The sequence below is a fragment of the Acanthaster planci genome, linkage group LG04 (assembly GCF_054643075.1).
Source record: "Acanthaster planci isolate LZ-2023a linkage group LG04, COTS_SCS, whole genome shotgun sequence".
Taxonomy (NCBI): Eukaryota; Metazoa; Echinodermata; class Asteroidea; order Valvatida; family Acanthasteridae; genus Acanthaster; species Acanthaster planci.
This window is the reverse complement of record NC_141780.1, coordinates 22,075,127-22,088,743: the sequence shown is the minus strand read 5'-3', so window position 1 is coordinate 22,088,743 and position 13,617 is coordinate 22,075,127. Positions and strand designations below refer to the sequence as shown.

At 41.3% G+C, this 13,617-nt stretch overlaps 1 protein-coding gene across 8 annotated transcripts in view; it reads right to left on the bottom strand.

Moving 5' to 3' along the window:
• The window catches only part of LOC110983956 (dedicator of cytokinesis protein 3-like), a 64,737-nt gene that overhangs the window by 38,691 nt on the left and 12,429 nt on the right, over nt 1-13,617 (bottom strand). For 6 of the 8 annotated variants that reach the window (XM_087136053.1, XM_087136059.1, XM_087136055.1 and 3 more), the window contains exons 5-16: nt 12,976-13,063; nt 12,081-12,314; nt 11,411-11,440; nt 9,963-10,028; nt 8,758-8,906; nt 7,948-8,029; nt 7,096-7,219; nt 5,952-6,027; nt 5,287-5,507; nt 4,433-4,554; nt 3,738-4,004; nt 2,295-2,466 (exon numbers count right to left, since the gene is read on the bottom strand). In XM_087136053.1, coding sequence (XP_086992179.1) covers nt 2,295-2,466; nt 3,738-4,004; nt 4,433-4,554; nt 5,287-5,507; nt 5,952-6,027; nt 7,096-7,219; nt 7,948-8,029; nt 8,758-8,906; nt 9,963-10,028; nt 11,411-11,440; nt 12,081-12,314; nt 12,976-13,063 — 1,631 coding nt within the window. The remainder of the gene's footprint in view (nt 1-2,294; nt 2,467-3,737; nt 4,005-4,432; nt 4,555-5,286; nt 5,508-5,951; nt 6,028-7,095; nt 7,220-7,947; nt 8,030-8,757; nt 8,907-9,962; nt 10,029-11,410; nt 11,441-12,080; nt 12,315-12,975; nt 13,064-13,617) is intronic. The other 2 variants (XM_087136054.1, XM_087136058.1) reach the window with 2 other exon arrangements.

The window sequence follows — 13,617 nt, the reverse complement described above, 5'->3', positions numbered from 1 at the left end:
TTCATCCGATGCATCATGCTGGTCTTAACCACAATCTTACTTCTGACGCTCAACCCACTTTGTCTTCTGGTTCTGAGGCACGTTGACAGCATCCAGGAAAGGACGTAAGTATTTCTCCAATCTATGACGATTGCCGATCTTGGAATTGGGCTCCTGAGAGCTGTTCCAATGACAGTGTTGGCAATTTCCGAAACTGAGAATGTCAGCGACCCATTTTGCATAGTGCTGTCAGTTACTGAGAGCATTCTTCTCCACAGCTCGCCAACGTCACTACTGTTGACAGGGGATCGTTACATTTCAGTGGTTCACGCACTTCGCTACCCTTCTCTTACGACTGTGAAGCGGGCAAGAATTGCTATCTTTTGTGCATTGGCAATGAACGTACTAATAGTAATTTCATGTGGCTTTGTATCAGGTTGGACAACAAAGTACGGCAAAAATACACTGACGTGCATGTTGTTTACTGAATATGCCGGTGTGGTTGGACAGGTCTTGCATATCCTCATAGCAGTTGGTACTTTGTTCTTTATTCTTGCAACGTTTGCATGGCTTATCTTGATTTCGCACTACCATGCAAGACGCATCCACGCTGAAAATCAAAATGTTCAACCAAGAAATTCTCCAGAGCGGCCAAATAACAAAACCGTGAAAACTATTCTTCTTGTAGTTTTGACAGCAGTTTTCTTCAGCCTCTTACCACTGATTAGTCCCACAGCTGGCTCTTCTTTCCAGCAATCACCATCAGCCAATTATACTTCTGTTGACATACATTTTACCTAGCCTGACTAACGGTTGGCTCAATGTGGTCATCTATTACCTCCGAAACAAAGATTTCCGCCGTGTCACCCACAACGTCCTGATATTGTGCTACCAATCCATTAAACGCTGCATGCCATTTACTGCTAGCTAATGGAACATTCCATTTAACAGCGGTGATTGTCAATATTTGTGTTTGTAACACATCCTTATTGACCACTTGATATTATTTTTGGCTGAACGTTTTGATTTTCAGAAAATGCCAGATGTAGAGGCCCACTTTCAAGATACAGCCGAGTGCCATGGCACACTGATTCTCAAGAGACGTTTGAACAGCATTTCTTTGACTTTTCTTACTGCGACCTCACAGTGCTTAATTCTCTGGGACATGCCCCTCGAGAGACATTTGCAACCACAAGAGGCCATGTGCAATGGCTGAGTTCAAATTCAGCGCATTGTCTACCTCTGCAGATTTCTATGGCTTTGTATTGGATTACAGAGGATTATCTTAATGTACATGTACGTGTAATTAACTGTCAGCTGGACTAAGGCAGTGTCCGAAACGGGCTTCCAGAGCTACGGCTAGGTCTATTGTCTACGCGTCTCCATGCATTTCCGATGGAGCGAAGACCTAGACCTAGCTCGAGACAAGAGATTCGGATGCAGCCCAAGTCTAAGCTGATTCTGAGATTTTAGCCCATTAGCAGTGCCTGTGTATGCAGATGGTCTGATCATGTTTACTCGTAGCGTGTTGCACGTGACAACCTCAGCTTTCCCTTGGATGCCACTTAGGTGTACAAATCCAGAGACGCTGTAGTAAAAGGCAGCAATTGTACTGATAATGCCCACCTGTCTGGATGGACTCAACTCAGTGGTACAGGTGCAAGAGCAACACCAGATCAGTTTTGAAATAATGTGGTGAGACATATTTGTTTCTGATCTCCTCTGAATGAGTTCCAAAGATGAGGGATTCAGCTGGATCAAGTGTTGTCTCTACAACAGTTTGGGTGTAAAGAAGAGAGTATAATTGACGGGTCTCAGACATAATCTTACAGCACAGAACATACGGTAGGAGGCTTTTGTAAAGGTTGACAAATGCTTGAGACTTCACAAATTCCAAATTGCAATGGCATGCATGTATATGGGGAAAAAAACACAAGGAGATCGGCTAACGGAAGGAGAGGCTTCGTGTACACGGTTCCTAACTATTCGTAAGAATCGCTCAGTTTGCAGTTTCCTTCAACAAGGTGGAACAAAACACGGTAGTGGGGGCCATCATCACATTAGCAGTGTTACCCAGATGATTTCAGATTGTCACCATGCCCTGAGCACTCCACAATCTGTTCTTTGTGTGTATCAGTACGGAAGCTGTGACTCGATTGTGACCAGAGAGCTTGCATACTTATTCAAATGTGTAAAACATTTTTCTGGGTGTTGAAATACTTGCAGAAATTTATAACCATTGGGAAAAAACACTCCTGACATGACAGGTCTCCTTTTTGTGTCATATTTGAGAATTGTGAGTATTCAACCATTACCATTTTGCGTGAGCTTGGTAGAGCAGATGATAGTTCTGACAAACAGCGACTCCTTCATGTTCCTGCTGTACGTGCCAGTGCCAAAGACGGGGGAAGCCTTGGTGACAATCTCCTGAGTGCAGAATGGCAGGTTTAGATAGGACAGGTCGTGGAACTCCTGGTTCTCCGCACACTGCAAAGTGTAAAAGCAGAACAAGTGGGTAGAACGTCGTCAAGTCAAGTCCAAACTTCTCCAACTGGACTATGACATCATGGTTCCCCTGTTATAATTAATTCAATGTCGTGTCACTCCTTGCGATCTCAGCTCTAACCAATTCCAGTCCTTGAGTCCCCTCCAAGCATTCCTTCATAACTACGTAATCTGCAACTTATAACTGGCCTTCTGAAAGGACTTGTGGTGGTCTGGATTACATGGATAACACTCCATGTAACCTGGGTTATGGTTGCCTGTTTTACAATCAACACCCCCGGAGAGTCAGGACAATATTGTGTGCGCATCACACAGTGTAAAGGGTAAAAATTTCCCCCTACGTTATCGTGCCATAACCAAGTGATAACGAGTACACCCACGGCTGATTGAGAGGATACCCTCTCGCTCACCGTCATACTCCAGCTGTTTGCACACTCAGGAATAATACTCGTGGTGAGCTCACAATCGAATGCAGCCATAACTTGCAATAGGGCTTTTTATCTCGCCAGTAACCTCACTTAGTACCTGTGACCCGACACACGACCTGATGTGTAACTCAAACTTATGACCTATGACCTGTGACATCATCGTATGTGATCTGATGTTCGACCTGACATATAACCAAACCTGGGACTTGACCTTGTAAAGCATACCCATGCTGACTAGACTGCCAAATATTAAAAATCTTTTCTGTTCTGAATGATTGGTTTTTAAATTTGCAAGTCCAATTCAGTCAGAGCTGAAGACACAAATCAGATGAGTCGTAAAACCATTTCCTCTTTGAATTTTTTACATAAACCCATTTAACCACTTTTATAATTTGTATTACTATCAATCTATCACGATGAATCAAACCTACAACCAATTCTAAATTCCATTTTATTATTTCAGGCACAAAAAAGCTGAATCTACCGTGATAAGCACATCCCTCTTCCCACAGGTAACTCAGTGAGGTGAAACTTCATGATAAAGTACCCTGCCCAAGGACATTAGCATCAGAACCCAAGAAGCTGGATTCAGATCCCCAATTACCTTGTACACAAAAACACAGGTACCTAAGTGAAGTGAAACTTCATGATGAAGTATTCTGCCCAAGGACATTAGCATCAGTACCCAAGAAGCTTGACTCAGATCCACAATTACCTTGTACACAAAAAACAGGTAACTCAGTGAGGTGAAACTTCATGATAAGGTACCCTGCCCAAGGACATTAGCATCAGAACCCAAGAAACTGGACTCAGATCCCCAATTACCTTGTACACAAACAGTTCATGCTCACTGTCCTCCAGAGTAGTTCCATCGTCCTTCATGAGTCTCATGAAGGCCATGGCAAACAGGCTCCGATCCCCCCTACTGGTAGAACAATGGCGACATTCTAGCCGAATGTGGGTGTCCTTGAACTTCTCCATGGGAATGCTGAGACGGATGTTCTCCAACCAGTGGGGTTGGTTGGTGTGGTAATAGATAGTGGATCGGTACTCGTCGGTGTCACTTTCATCGCCTCCCAACCAGATGCATTTCTGTAATTTGGATAACCAGCAAAGTAACAAGTGTCAAGTTTCATTTGCCTTCTCAGTAGATCCTCGAATCTGTGTAAAAGTACCACCTTGATAAGAAAAACAAGAGGGGTCAGGCTGATAGTGGGTGAACACGGAGATCAATGCCGCTCAGCAAAGTGGACGTGGCTTGAGATTCTGAAAAGGACCCTTAAATTCAACATCCATGGTCAAGAGACCATGATTTTATTGCTATGTCCACTGCGCATACCTTTAAACCATGTGTACGGATTGAAAAACACAAAAACAAGTGTAGTGTGACCCCACAAGATAGTAATCTTCAGAGCTACATTAAAAAGTTGTCCAGTCTCATTAACAAAACAAAATCAATGTCCACATTTTTGGTAATAGTCCAATAGTCCGTTTTGGGTCAGGTGACCACTGGCGCTTACCATCTTCTTGTTATAGCCATCTATAACGTGTATGGTTACTTCAACATTCCTGCTGGCCGTCTTCCGCCCCCTTTCAAACTCCGCCCTGTCCAGCATCAAATATAGGTCATTCCTCACATCGCCTGGAAACACAACATGATCCACAAAAGTTGAGCAATCAAGCATAGAGCTAAAAATCAGAAATAAAAACATTTTTGAAATTATCAGGTATGCTTGCACTTGTTTTGGACAGGTTTCACTCCCGGAATACAACCCCTCATTGACTGGATTTTGTCTGAGTACTTTTTCTCATTATTTTAAAAATAAATGAATGAATTCCAAACAACTGTGATCTACTCAGTTCTCTCCTCCCAATCATGTAGAATTGGTCAATTAAATTCCATCATGGGAAAAGTTTTCAAAGTCTTAAAAATAGCCATGTTGATAAAAAAAAATTGCTTTTAACATCCCTTGACTAAGATATCACAAACCAGACACTTGCAATCAAATTTGATACAAGTAAACATACTGAAAAAAGTATATGGGTCATTCCATGAAGTTCGGGCAGAGTTTGTGACGGCGTCCTTTGTTACATCGGTAACTTTTATTGCCGTTAATTTTCACATTACAACAGATTAAGTCATCATTATTCAGCAAAGATGAAGCCCATCACTACAAGAACCTAGCAAGATTTAGAACAATGTCAATTTAGAATCCACATGCAGGGAAAAAAGATGTTTATTTTCACTGATGTAACAAGGGACGCCGTCACAAACTGTACCCGAACTTCGTGGAATGACCCATATCCCAAAAGTGCATGTAGGTTATGATAGAAAGACTACTTGTGTTCATTGTCTCCTAATGTGAGCTCCTACCCGGCATGATGACATCAGAGAATCCCAGCTTGCGCGTAGTGGGGACTCCTTTACTAAAAAGCAGCGGCATCTCGCGCTTGAGCTGGTCAAAGTGGCCGTGCAGCATGCGCACTGCCAGCGAGATGCCGATGTTGGTGGTGCTGGTCGAGCCCGTCTTGTTGGCATGCTTGCGGATGATGTTCTCATGTAACTGGAAGAACTCAGCTTCCGAGGATCCTTGGCTGTTGTTGAAAGATAATCAAAATGAAGACGGCGAAGTTTACAGGTCAATTCTACGAATGAATTGACAGATGTCAAACGGGGGCAGGATTTCCAGTTTTGTCTTTTAGAATAAATCCTTACTCCAAATGCATTCCGGCTCAAAACTTCCTACAGCTATAAAAAAAAAAACCAATGAAACATTGAACATTTACTCAGTACAACATTCTTTCACATGAATCTAAACATAAAATAAAGGCAAATCATTTCACAGTTATGCAATGTTTCAGAAAAACAACATTGTTACACCGGTACACACGACTACACTTATTTTGTGTATATTTTCTGGACACTCTTCCTTCAAAGACCCTAAATTATACTCTCTGTTTGGGGAATTTGCATCGGAATATGATTCAGGCCAGCATTACGGAAACAAACAAACGACAAGGACAAACTCTTTTACTTACAAAATCTTCATGACGGTGTCCTTTGTTGTGGACTGGTCATCAATCTTTTCGGACAGAATGGGCGACAAACTGATGACTATATAAAACAAGAGGAGAAATGGGGCCAATGATTGACAGGATAAGAGAATAGATGGATCCAGTAAGCCCCGCCCACTGCAGGCAATGGACTTTTTCCCATATAAGGCCGGGTGCATGCGCATAACCACCACTGGTTGGCAAAGTTGCTTAGATCAATGACATAACAATACAAAGCTCTGTGCGCGTAGCTACGAGCACATACAAGCCGTTTCTGTACAAGTATAGTTTGACACGATTGCCAAACTAACGACAAAGAACTGTTACTTTCCAAACGCAGGGCACTAAAAACTTCACTTAGTTTCGAGAAAAGCATGCTGAAATATCGGACAAAGGCTGTAATACGGTTTGGATTGATCTTCAACGTGCCAGGTTATGGTTAGAGCAGCTCCCCTACCACGCCAACAGTGTTGACGGCCGCACTTGCCAACCAATGGTAGTAGCGCACGTCTAATTTGCATATTTTGTGGGAAAGGCCCATTAACGCATGCTTTTTTACAATGCACGTTCAAACACACGTGCCATACGTACATGAACTCATGATGGGTTTTTTGTTCACACATGTCAGCATAAATACTGGTCTAACAGCACAAGTTTCTTCATAGTTACCATGGTTACTTCAGACAAAAATGTCAGACTCCATGGTACATTAAGAGGGCCTCAATAGGCTAATTGGAGGAGAGGCTACCACTCTTGCATGCCTTCTTCAACCTGAGACAAGCAGGCATATTCACCCTATAATAGATTGGTTGAAGGTACATATCATGCTGCATGTACCACCTGCTCAAGGACGTGGTGTTTTCAGAGTGATGGCTTCCTATTATGGTCACCAAACAATTTGTTCAAAAAGGGATGTAGCAAGAGAAACGCTGCGTCTGAATTAACTATGTTGTGGCTATGGCTTTGAATACTGCAATTGGACTGTTACAGTGCATAGCAGTAGCCGTTGGCTACAATTTATGTCTCATTCACAGACTTACTCCATTCCTGCAATATTCTGAATGGGGCATTATCAGTCTCTGCCCATGCCCGCAATCACCGCCAGCCTCTCGGTACATTCTCAACTTACCGCCGCACCCGTAAGGTCTCCTGAAGTTGGAAGCGTGCTTCTTGTTGGTTGGTACCATGGCTCCAACTCTGATAATGTGGCAGGTCAGATATAAGTCCCGGCCCAAGTCCTTGGTGCTTAGATCCTGAAGAAACATGGATCAGCAAGAAACAAATTTATAGAACTTCACTAGAACAAAGGAATTTGGCAGAAAAAGAATTTCAACCTGGTACTAATAGCTAATTGTATCAGTGCTCAGCCTAATCATTTATTTATTCATAGCCAGTTAACGTCGGATATTTTTTATCAAAAAAGCTGCTGGGGGGGGTTTTCCCTACAATTTTTTCGAAATTGCAATTATTTATGACGCAGCCAATCACGACACATTACTACGTCAACCGCGGAAATGAAAAACAAAGTCTTAAAAGAGTGTACACGTCCTCCGTGGAACAAATAAGGAAAAGTGTGTTTGTTTACACGTCATCCAGCGTCAAGTGGTTAAAGGTACCTGACTTCCCCATTTGTCAAATGTCTCCACCTTTGTGCAGCTGTTTTGGGCAGCTGTGAATTTATAACAAGGGAGGACAACTTTCTTCTTTCCTATGTCTGTAAGTAAACAGCTTTATCCACACCAATCCATCTTCAAATTGGGCCGTTATCTTGGTACATGGAAAGCATGTGAAAGTACAGTGTACTTAAGTGATTATGGCCATAATTTGAAAACCAAGTAAAGAGAGCCTTGGATTGCCCACCAATCCCGAAACAGTTGGATACCACCCAATTCAACAGTTTCTAATTTGTACGACAGATTCAGGCAACAAGATTAAAAATGGCTTCCTCATGAATAAGGTTTAGTATAAAATCATAACTTACACAGAATATGGTGCACAAGTTGCCAATCTTGTCAATGTTGTCTGGTACACCCAGCCTGTTGAACTTGGCAAGATATCGTTCGCTGGAAACAAGAGACAAGAAACAGTCAAACCACATCAACATGGAAGCAGAGTTACTGGAAATACATCAACTTTGCTATGTCTCAATATTCAGATTTTTACAGGCAATATCCCAAAACTAAATGTGGTAATACATGTAAGATCAACTGGAGTTATGAAGGGAACTGGTTGACTTAAAGAGCACCTCTGAGTAAAACACTTTTTCTCAGATTTTGTCTGTTCCAATAAATACAGAAGCATCCAAATCGAACGAAGTGTCATTTGTCATCAGAGCTCAACTATAACAGGCTTAAAAGGGCTTTTTTTCTGTTCATGCCAAGGTGCGAATTCTGAATGTAGACTGCGTCATTCAGAGAAAACGGAGAAAACGAGAGGAACCCTCACCCTATGTTCATGGTGGATAAACCCCCTGTGCATGCCAGACAATGGCTAGCTGTGAACACAGGGCAAGGGCTCATTCAGAATTTGCATCTTGGCATGAACAGAAAAAAAGCCTTTTTAAGCTTGTTATAGTTGAGCTCTGAAGACAACTGACACTGCATTCGATTTGGATCTTATCTGAACAGATAAAAATCAGAGAAAAGAAGTTTTCCTTACAGGTTCTCTTTCAAGTTTTGGACAATAATACTCGGATCATCAGGAGAACGCCTGACTCACAAAGAGACAGACGGTGTTACCACAAACCTTCATCTCATTATTGGCTCTCAGGTTTGGGACAAGCTTATCTCACCTGATAAAGTGGTTGCTTTTGGCGTCGTACAGCGCAAAGAATGCCTGGGCCTCCTCCCCGATGCTACAGCCAAAGTTTTTGAGTTGTAAGTGGATATGATGGATGTGGTGGGAAAAGGATGATATCCCCTCTAAGGGTTTGCCTTGGATCTGCAAAATCGATCACAGGTCAACGATTTGAAATCTTTTCCCTGTGTCTCTCATTCACAACTAGTATCTTCTAAACACAGCACAGCCACAATGTTCAAACAACAAAATTAAATGGGAAAACATCCACTCCAATTAGTGGTTTTGCGGTCAAACAAAATCTGATGTAATAAGAAAGCAGGCAGCAAACTTAAATAATGAGTGTCGATCAAAAGATGCAAATATACACACGATATAATCCAGGTTTAACTGAAGCAAAAATTAATGCCATATAGGAGCAGGGCAACAGAATAAAGGCAGCAAATGAAATACTGCATTGAAGCACAGGAAAATATTCAAAGACAGGATCTGTCTTGGAGTCTGTGCACTGAACAGCCACTTTGCAAAGAAAACAGCATTCACAGTCAGCAACATAAGATTCCAGGCAAACATGGACCCAGGGTGATAGTTGCAATGAATCCAGCATTCACAGTCAGCAACATAAGACTCCAGGCAAACATGGCCTCAGGGTGATAGTTGCCCGGTATTAGTATAAGAAAATGGTGTCTGGAGATTGCCATGGATATCTGATTATGGTGAGGGAGGGTTGATTTTCTCAGTGTTTCTGATATTTCAAAATCACACTTCTTAACCTGCACTTGTTTAATTTTCCATTTTTTCAACACTTGATTTTCATACTTTCTCTTCTTCTGAAATCTCAAAAATTCTATTTCTGATAAATAGATGCAAAACTATAACAGAAGAAATTTGACTTTTCTAGCCCCAAATTTTCTGCTTCAACACCTACTGTCTTTCATAGGAAACCACAAGCAGTAAACTTGACAAACTTGTGCTAACTTTGAAGGCTAAATTGGAATGAATTGTAGCAAAACAACAGAAAAATCTGCGTGCATGCAAACAGCGGCATGTCAACGCCACTGCCTATCATTAAGATCGGCACAGTTTTTGTAGGATTTCAGCCATGATGTGGTCCTGTGAAGAGTTTTGGAAGCTGATAGAATAAGCATGATATTAAGGCTTAAGATTTGATGCAAAAGCTTGCTGGAGTTCCAGACACACCTGGGCGGGAGGTGCTATGTCTTTGGCAGATGAGGTAACCTGCAGACCTCCTGCATCCACAAACTGCTACATTAGGTCAACACACAGACACAGAGAGAGAGAGAGACATCATGGCACACTCACAGAGAAACAGGGGAGACCAAACAGGTTGAGACAGCAATCGACCAACGGGTAAACACAAAAGACTTATAAACGCAGAGGGCAAGTGAGGTACATGTAAAATCAAATGCGTTTGTGAGGGCCATTCCGATCATCTTTGGATTCCAAGTTCTCCCCCCCTGAAAATTACCAACTTATTGTCCATTTTCCACAAGGGCAAATTTCATGCATCTGCCATATGTACAGAGATTTGCTAAGAGCTGGAAACTCTAGTTTTGCATAAAAGGCTAACAGACAACAGGTAACCTGCTTGGTAGACTGTTTTCAGGTTTACTTTCTAAGCAGGGCCCATCACTTTCATGGCAATGAGTTGGGCATAGTTTTCCATAGTTTTCTTTTCTACTTTGGTAAGAGTTCACACAGAACAAGGAGCACTCAAACCCCAACGACTGGATTTGCTTGTAGTTGTGATGCCAATCTGCAAGAGTGGACTAGAAGCCACTTTTTTACAGAGTTGACATAAATTTTGAGTGAATGTATTCTGCTGCAGCCATTTGAACTTTCTGCTGGATGACAAACAACACCGTGAAATTTACAGTCACAATTTCTTCAGAGGACTCTTAGAATTTTTACTGATAATTTCAAAGGTTGAAATCTCCTTGCATTGACAAACTAACATATAGCTGAAAGTACACAAACTAACTGTTAGAATTGAACTGTAATTTTTTTTTTTACTTCTTTGGACGGATGAATGGAATAGCCCACAAACAGAAAGTGTACAAAATATCTTCCAACCGTATCCATTCCCTCTAACCCCCCCCAAAAATCATGTCATAAAACAACCAACAAAATAACTCTTTTCATTGTTATCAGGAATTCTTATTCTCAGTACAACACTGGACAATATGCTACACCCAGACCCACTCAGGAAAACAACCCAAATTCGATGACATTAATTTTTTTTCAAACGAAGATAACTTGTTTTTTGCTCAAACATGCAAAGTCACTCAAGTCCTTAAACCCTCCCAAGTCACTATCCTGTGTAGACATTGATAACATGAAGTTGCTTTGCTTAAGCTGCATCTGAATCTCTTGTCTAGAGCTAGGTCTAGGTCTTCGCTCCATTGGAAATGTGTGGAGACGCGCAGACAATAGACCTAGCCGTAGCTCTGGAAGCCCGTTTCAGACACGGCCTTACAGACAATAATTGTTAGAAGTTGAAGTTTTAGCAAATCGTTAATTCACCCGAAAACCAGTAGTTAACAGACGAAAGTTATCTAAGACAAGATGTGATGCACATAATTAAAGTCCTTCTCATCGTCAATCACAGTTACTTTCATTCTACTTACCTGTGCTGTCTGCTCGACACTCCTGAAATGCTGCAAAAAAACAAACATTTCCACTTTAAATTCCCATCACGACGACTTGAAGAAAGTGAATAAATGAATGAATGGAGTCCAAAACTTGAATTGTGTACCACAATTTTGTCTGATTCGCAAACTACAAGATTTAAAGGTACCAAGATTTCTAAGGAGCAGTGTTTCCTTTCACCCTATCAAAAGTCATTTGATTCTAATGTGAGCAAGATTTAGTATAACTACACGTATCACAGGCATAAACACCAAATAGCATGACTTCAGAAACTAATGTTGAATGTCTCTGCCACCATGGCTAACTATAGAAACTCTGATTAATCTATTATGCCAAGGTTAACAATATTTAACTTATTTAACTTATTAGTTACTCTTAAACTTGCTAAAGTTTTCCCATTACAAAAAATATCCAATAGCAACAGTACTGTAGTCCAATCCATCACAAGTCTAGGAACAAAACCAGTTGTAATTAACGCTGCAAACAATGACAACAGAATGTTTCATCACAGTTTACCTTAACCACTTTAATAACTTCAGACTTGAGGTGCAAACGAATGACTTGTAATGGACTTGAAGGACTTGCCGTGGGGCTCAACCACAACTTAACAAAAAAACAATATTCTAGACTCAGCCCAGCAAAACTGACCACATCATGCAATTCCACAATGCTGGTGTTGGTGGTGTCCACGATCTTCCCCTCCACGGACGGCACCAGGTCTAGGTTCAGCTGCTGGTTGCCCCAGTCCATCCTCTTGGCAATCTGTATCCGAACCTCCCTGGCTGGCTCCTGGGGCAGCTGACCTGACATCAGCTGCCGTCGTAGGTCGATAAGCTCCAGCATAACCTTCCGTACCTCCTTGAACAGCCATATGGTATATTTCTTGGGGCAAGATGAATTAATATCAAAGTTACTAGAGAATACGACAAGCATTTTATTCAGTCGCCTTAGAGTTTCACATTGTTACACCTTTTCATTAGTCACTACAATCAGTCCTTGATTGGTGCACCTGTTCATTAGTCCATGAAATCACTTAAATGCAGTAGCTTCAAATTAATGCAATCTATTCTTTACTCTCCCGGGAGCCCCTACGTACTCCTGGGTGTAGAGAGGCAATTACAGTCACATGTCTTGCCCAAGAACACAAGGACGATGATCCCCATCCGGTTTCAAACCCACGCAACCGTCAACCAACGTGTAATGGACCATCATGCTTTGCCTCATACATGTGGTAACCATTACAACTGTATCAGTGTGCTTATGAACCATATTGGTTGCAGTGTGACTGCATGAGACTAGTTTATAAATTCAATGATGTGATTAAAATTCAAAGTAAACAAGCACTGTATGAAACTGTGATAGGCCACTTTCACAAGAATATGAATATCCAAAACAACTACGTACAGTTGTGAGTGCACACTCATTGAATATTCATCTTGCCTATCCATCCCTGATATGAATATTTTTGAATTTTCCACGTAAGAAAAGGAAACCATGCAAAGCTGCTGTGTTGTTTCTTGACTGTCCCAATGGTGGGGCTTACTCTGAATTTCTCCTTCAAGACTAGATGCCACTCCTTGAGAACAATGTCCAACTCCTCAATCAGGCTATCTGTGATTATTTGACTTTCCCTGCGCCAAGAAAATAATGACAAGAGAAACTGAAAAGTAGGTTTTATAGAAAATAATGCATTTAGAACTCTGAATCTGCTGACCATCATCCCAACCAGCACGCAATTCCAAGAATAAGTGCTTGTAACCCCTGCACAATGGACAGAAATATAAAAGGACACATGAATGGCAGTATTCACTGAGGGAGAAAATGTACAATGGGACTGCAATGGAAACAAGTTAATTTAACTTTGTTGCCTTATCCCTACTATTTCCACTTTTGGGAATCGTTGAGTTTGAATTTCTTTCAATTTATTTTTTGTAATAATATTTTGTGGGAATAGTGAATATTTATCAAATCAAATCAAATGTAGGTACATACACATTACGCTTATGTTTAATTCTGCAGCCAAACTATTATTTGAACAAAGAACATTTTATGGCAAACTGCAAGTACGGATAAAATCAAGTACTTTGATCAAATATTTGGAGGAAGACTCAGATTCATAATGGTGGTTGGGTTCTTTGATGACTAAATGTATTAAGCCATTTTCATGACACTTTGAAGGACAGTG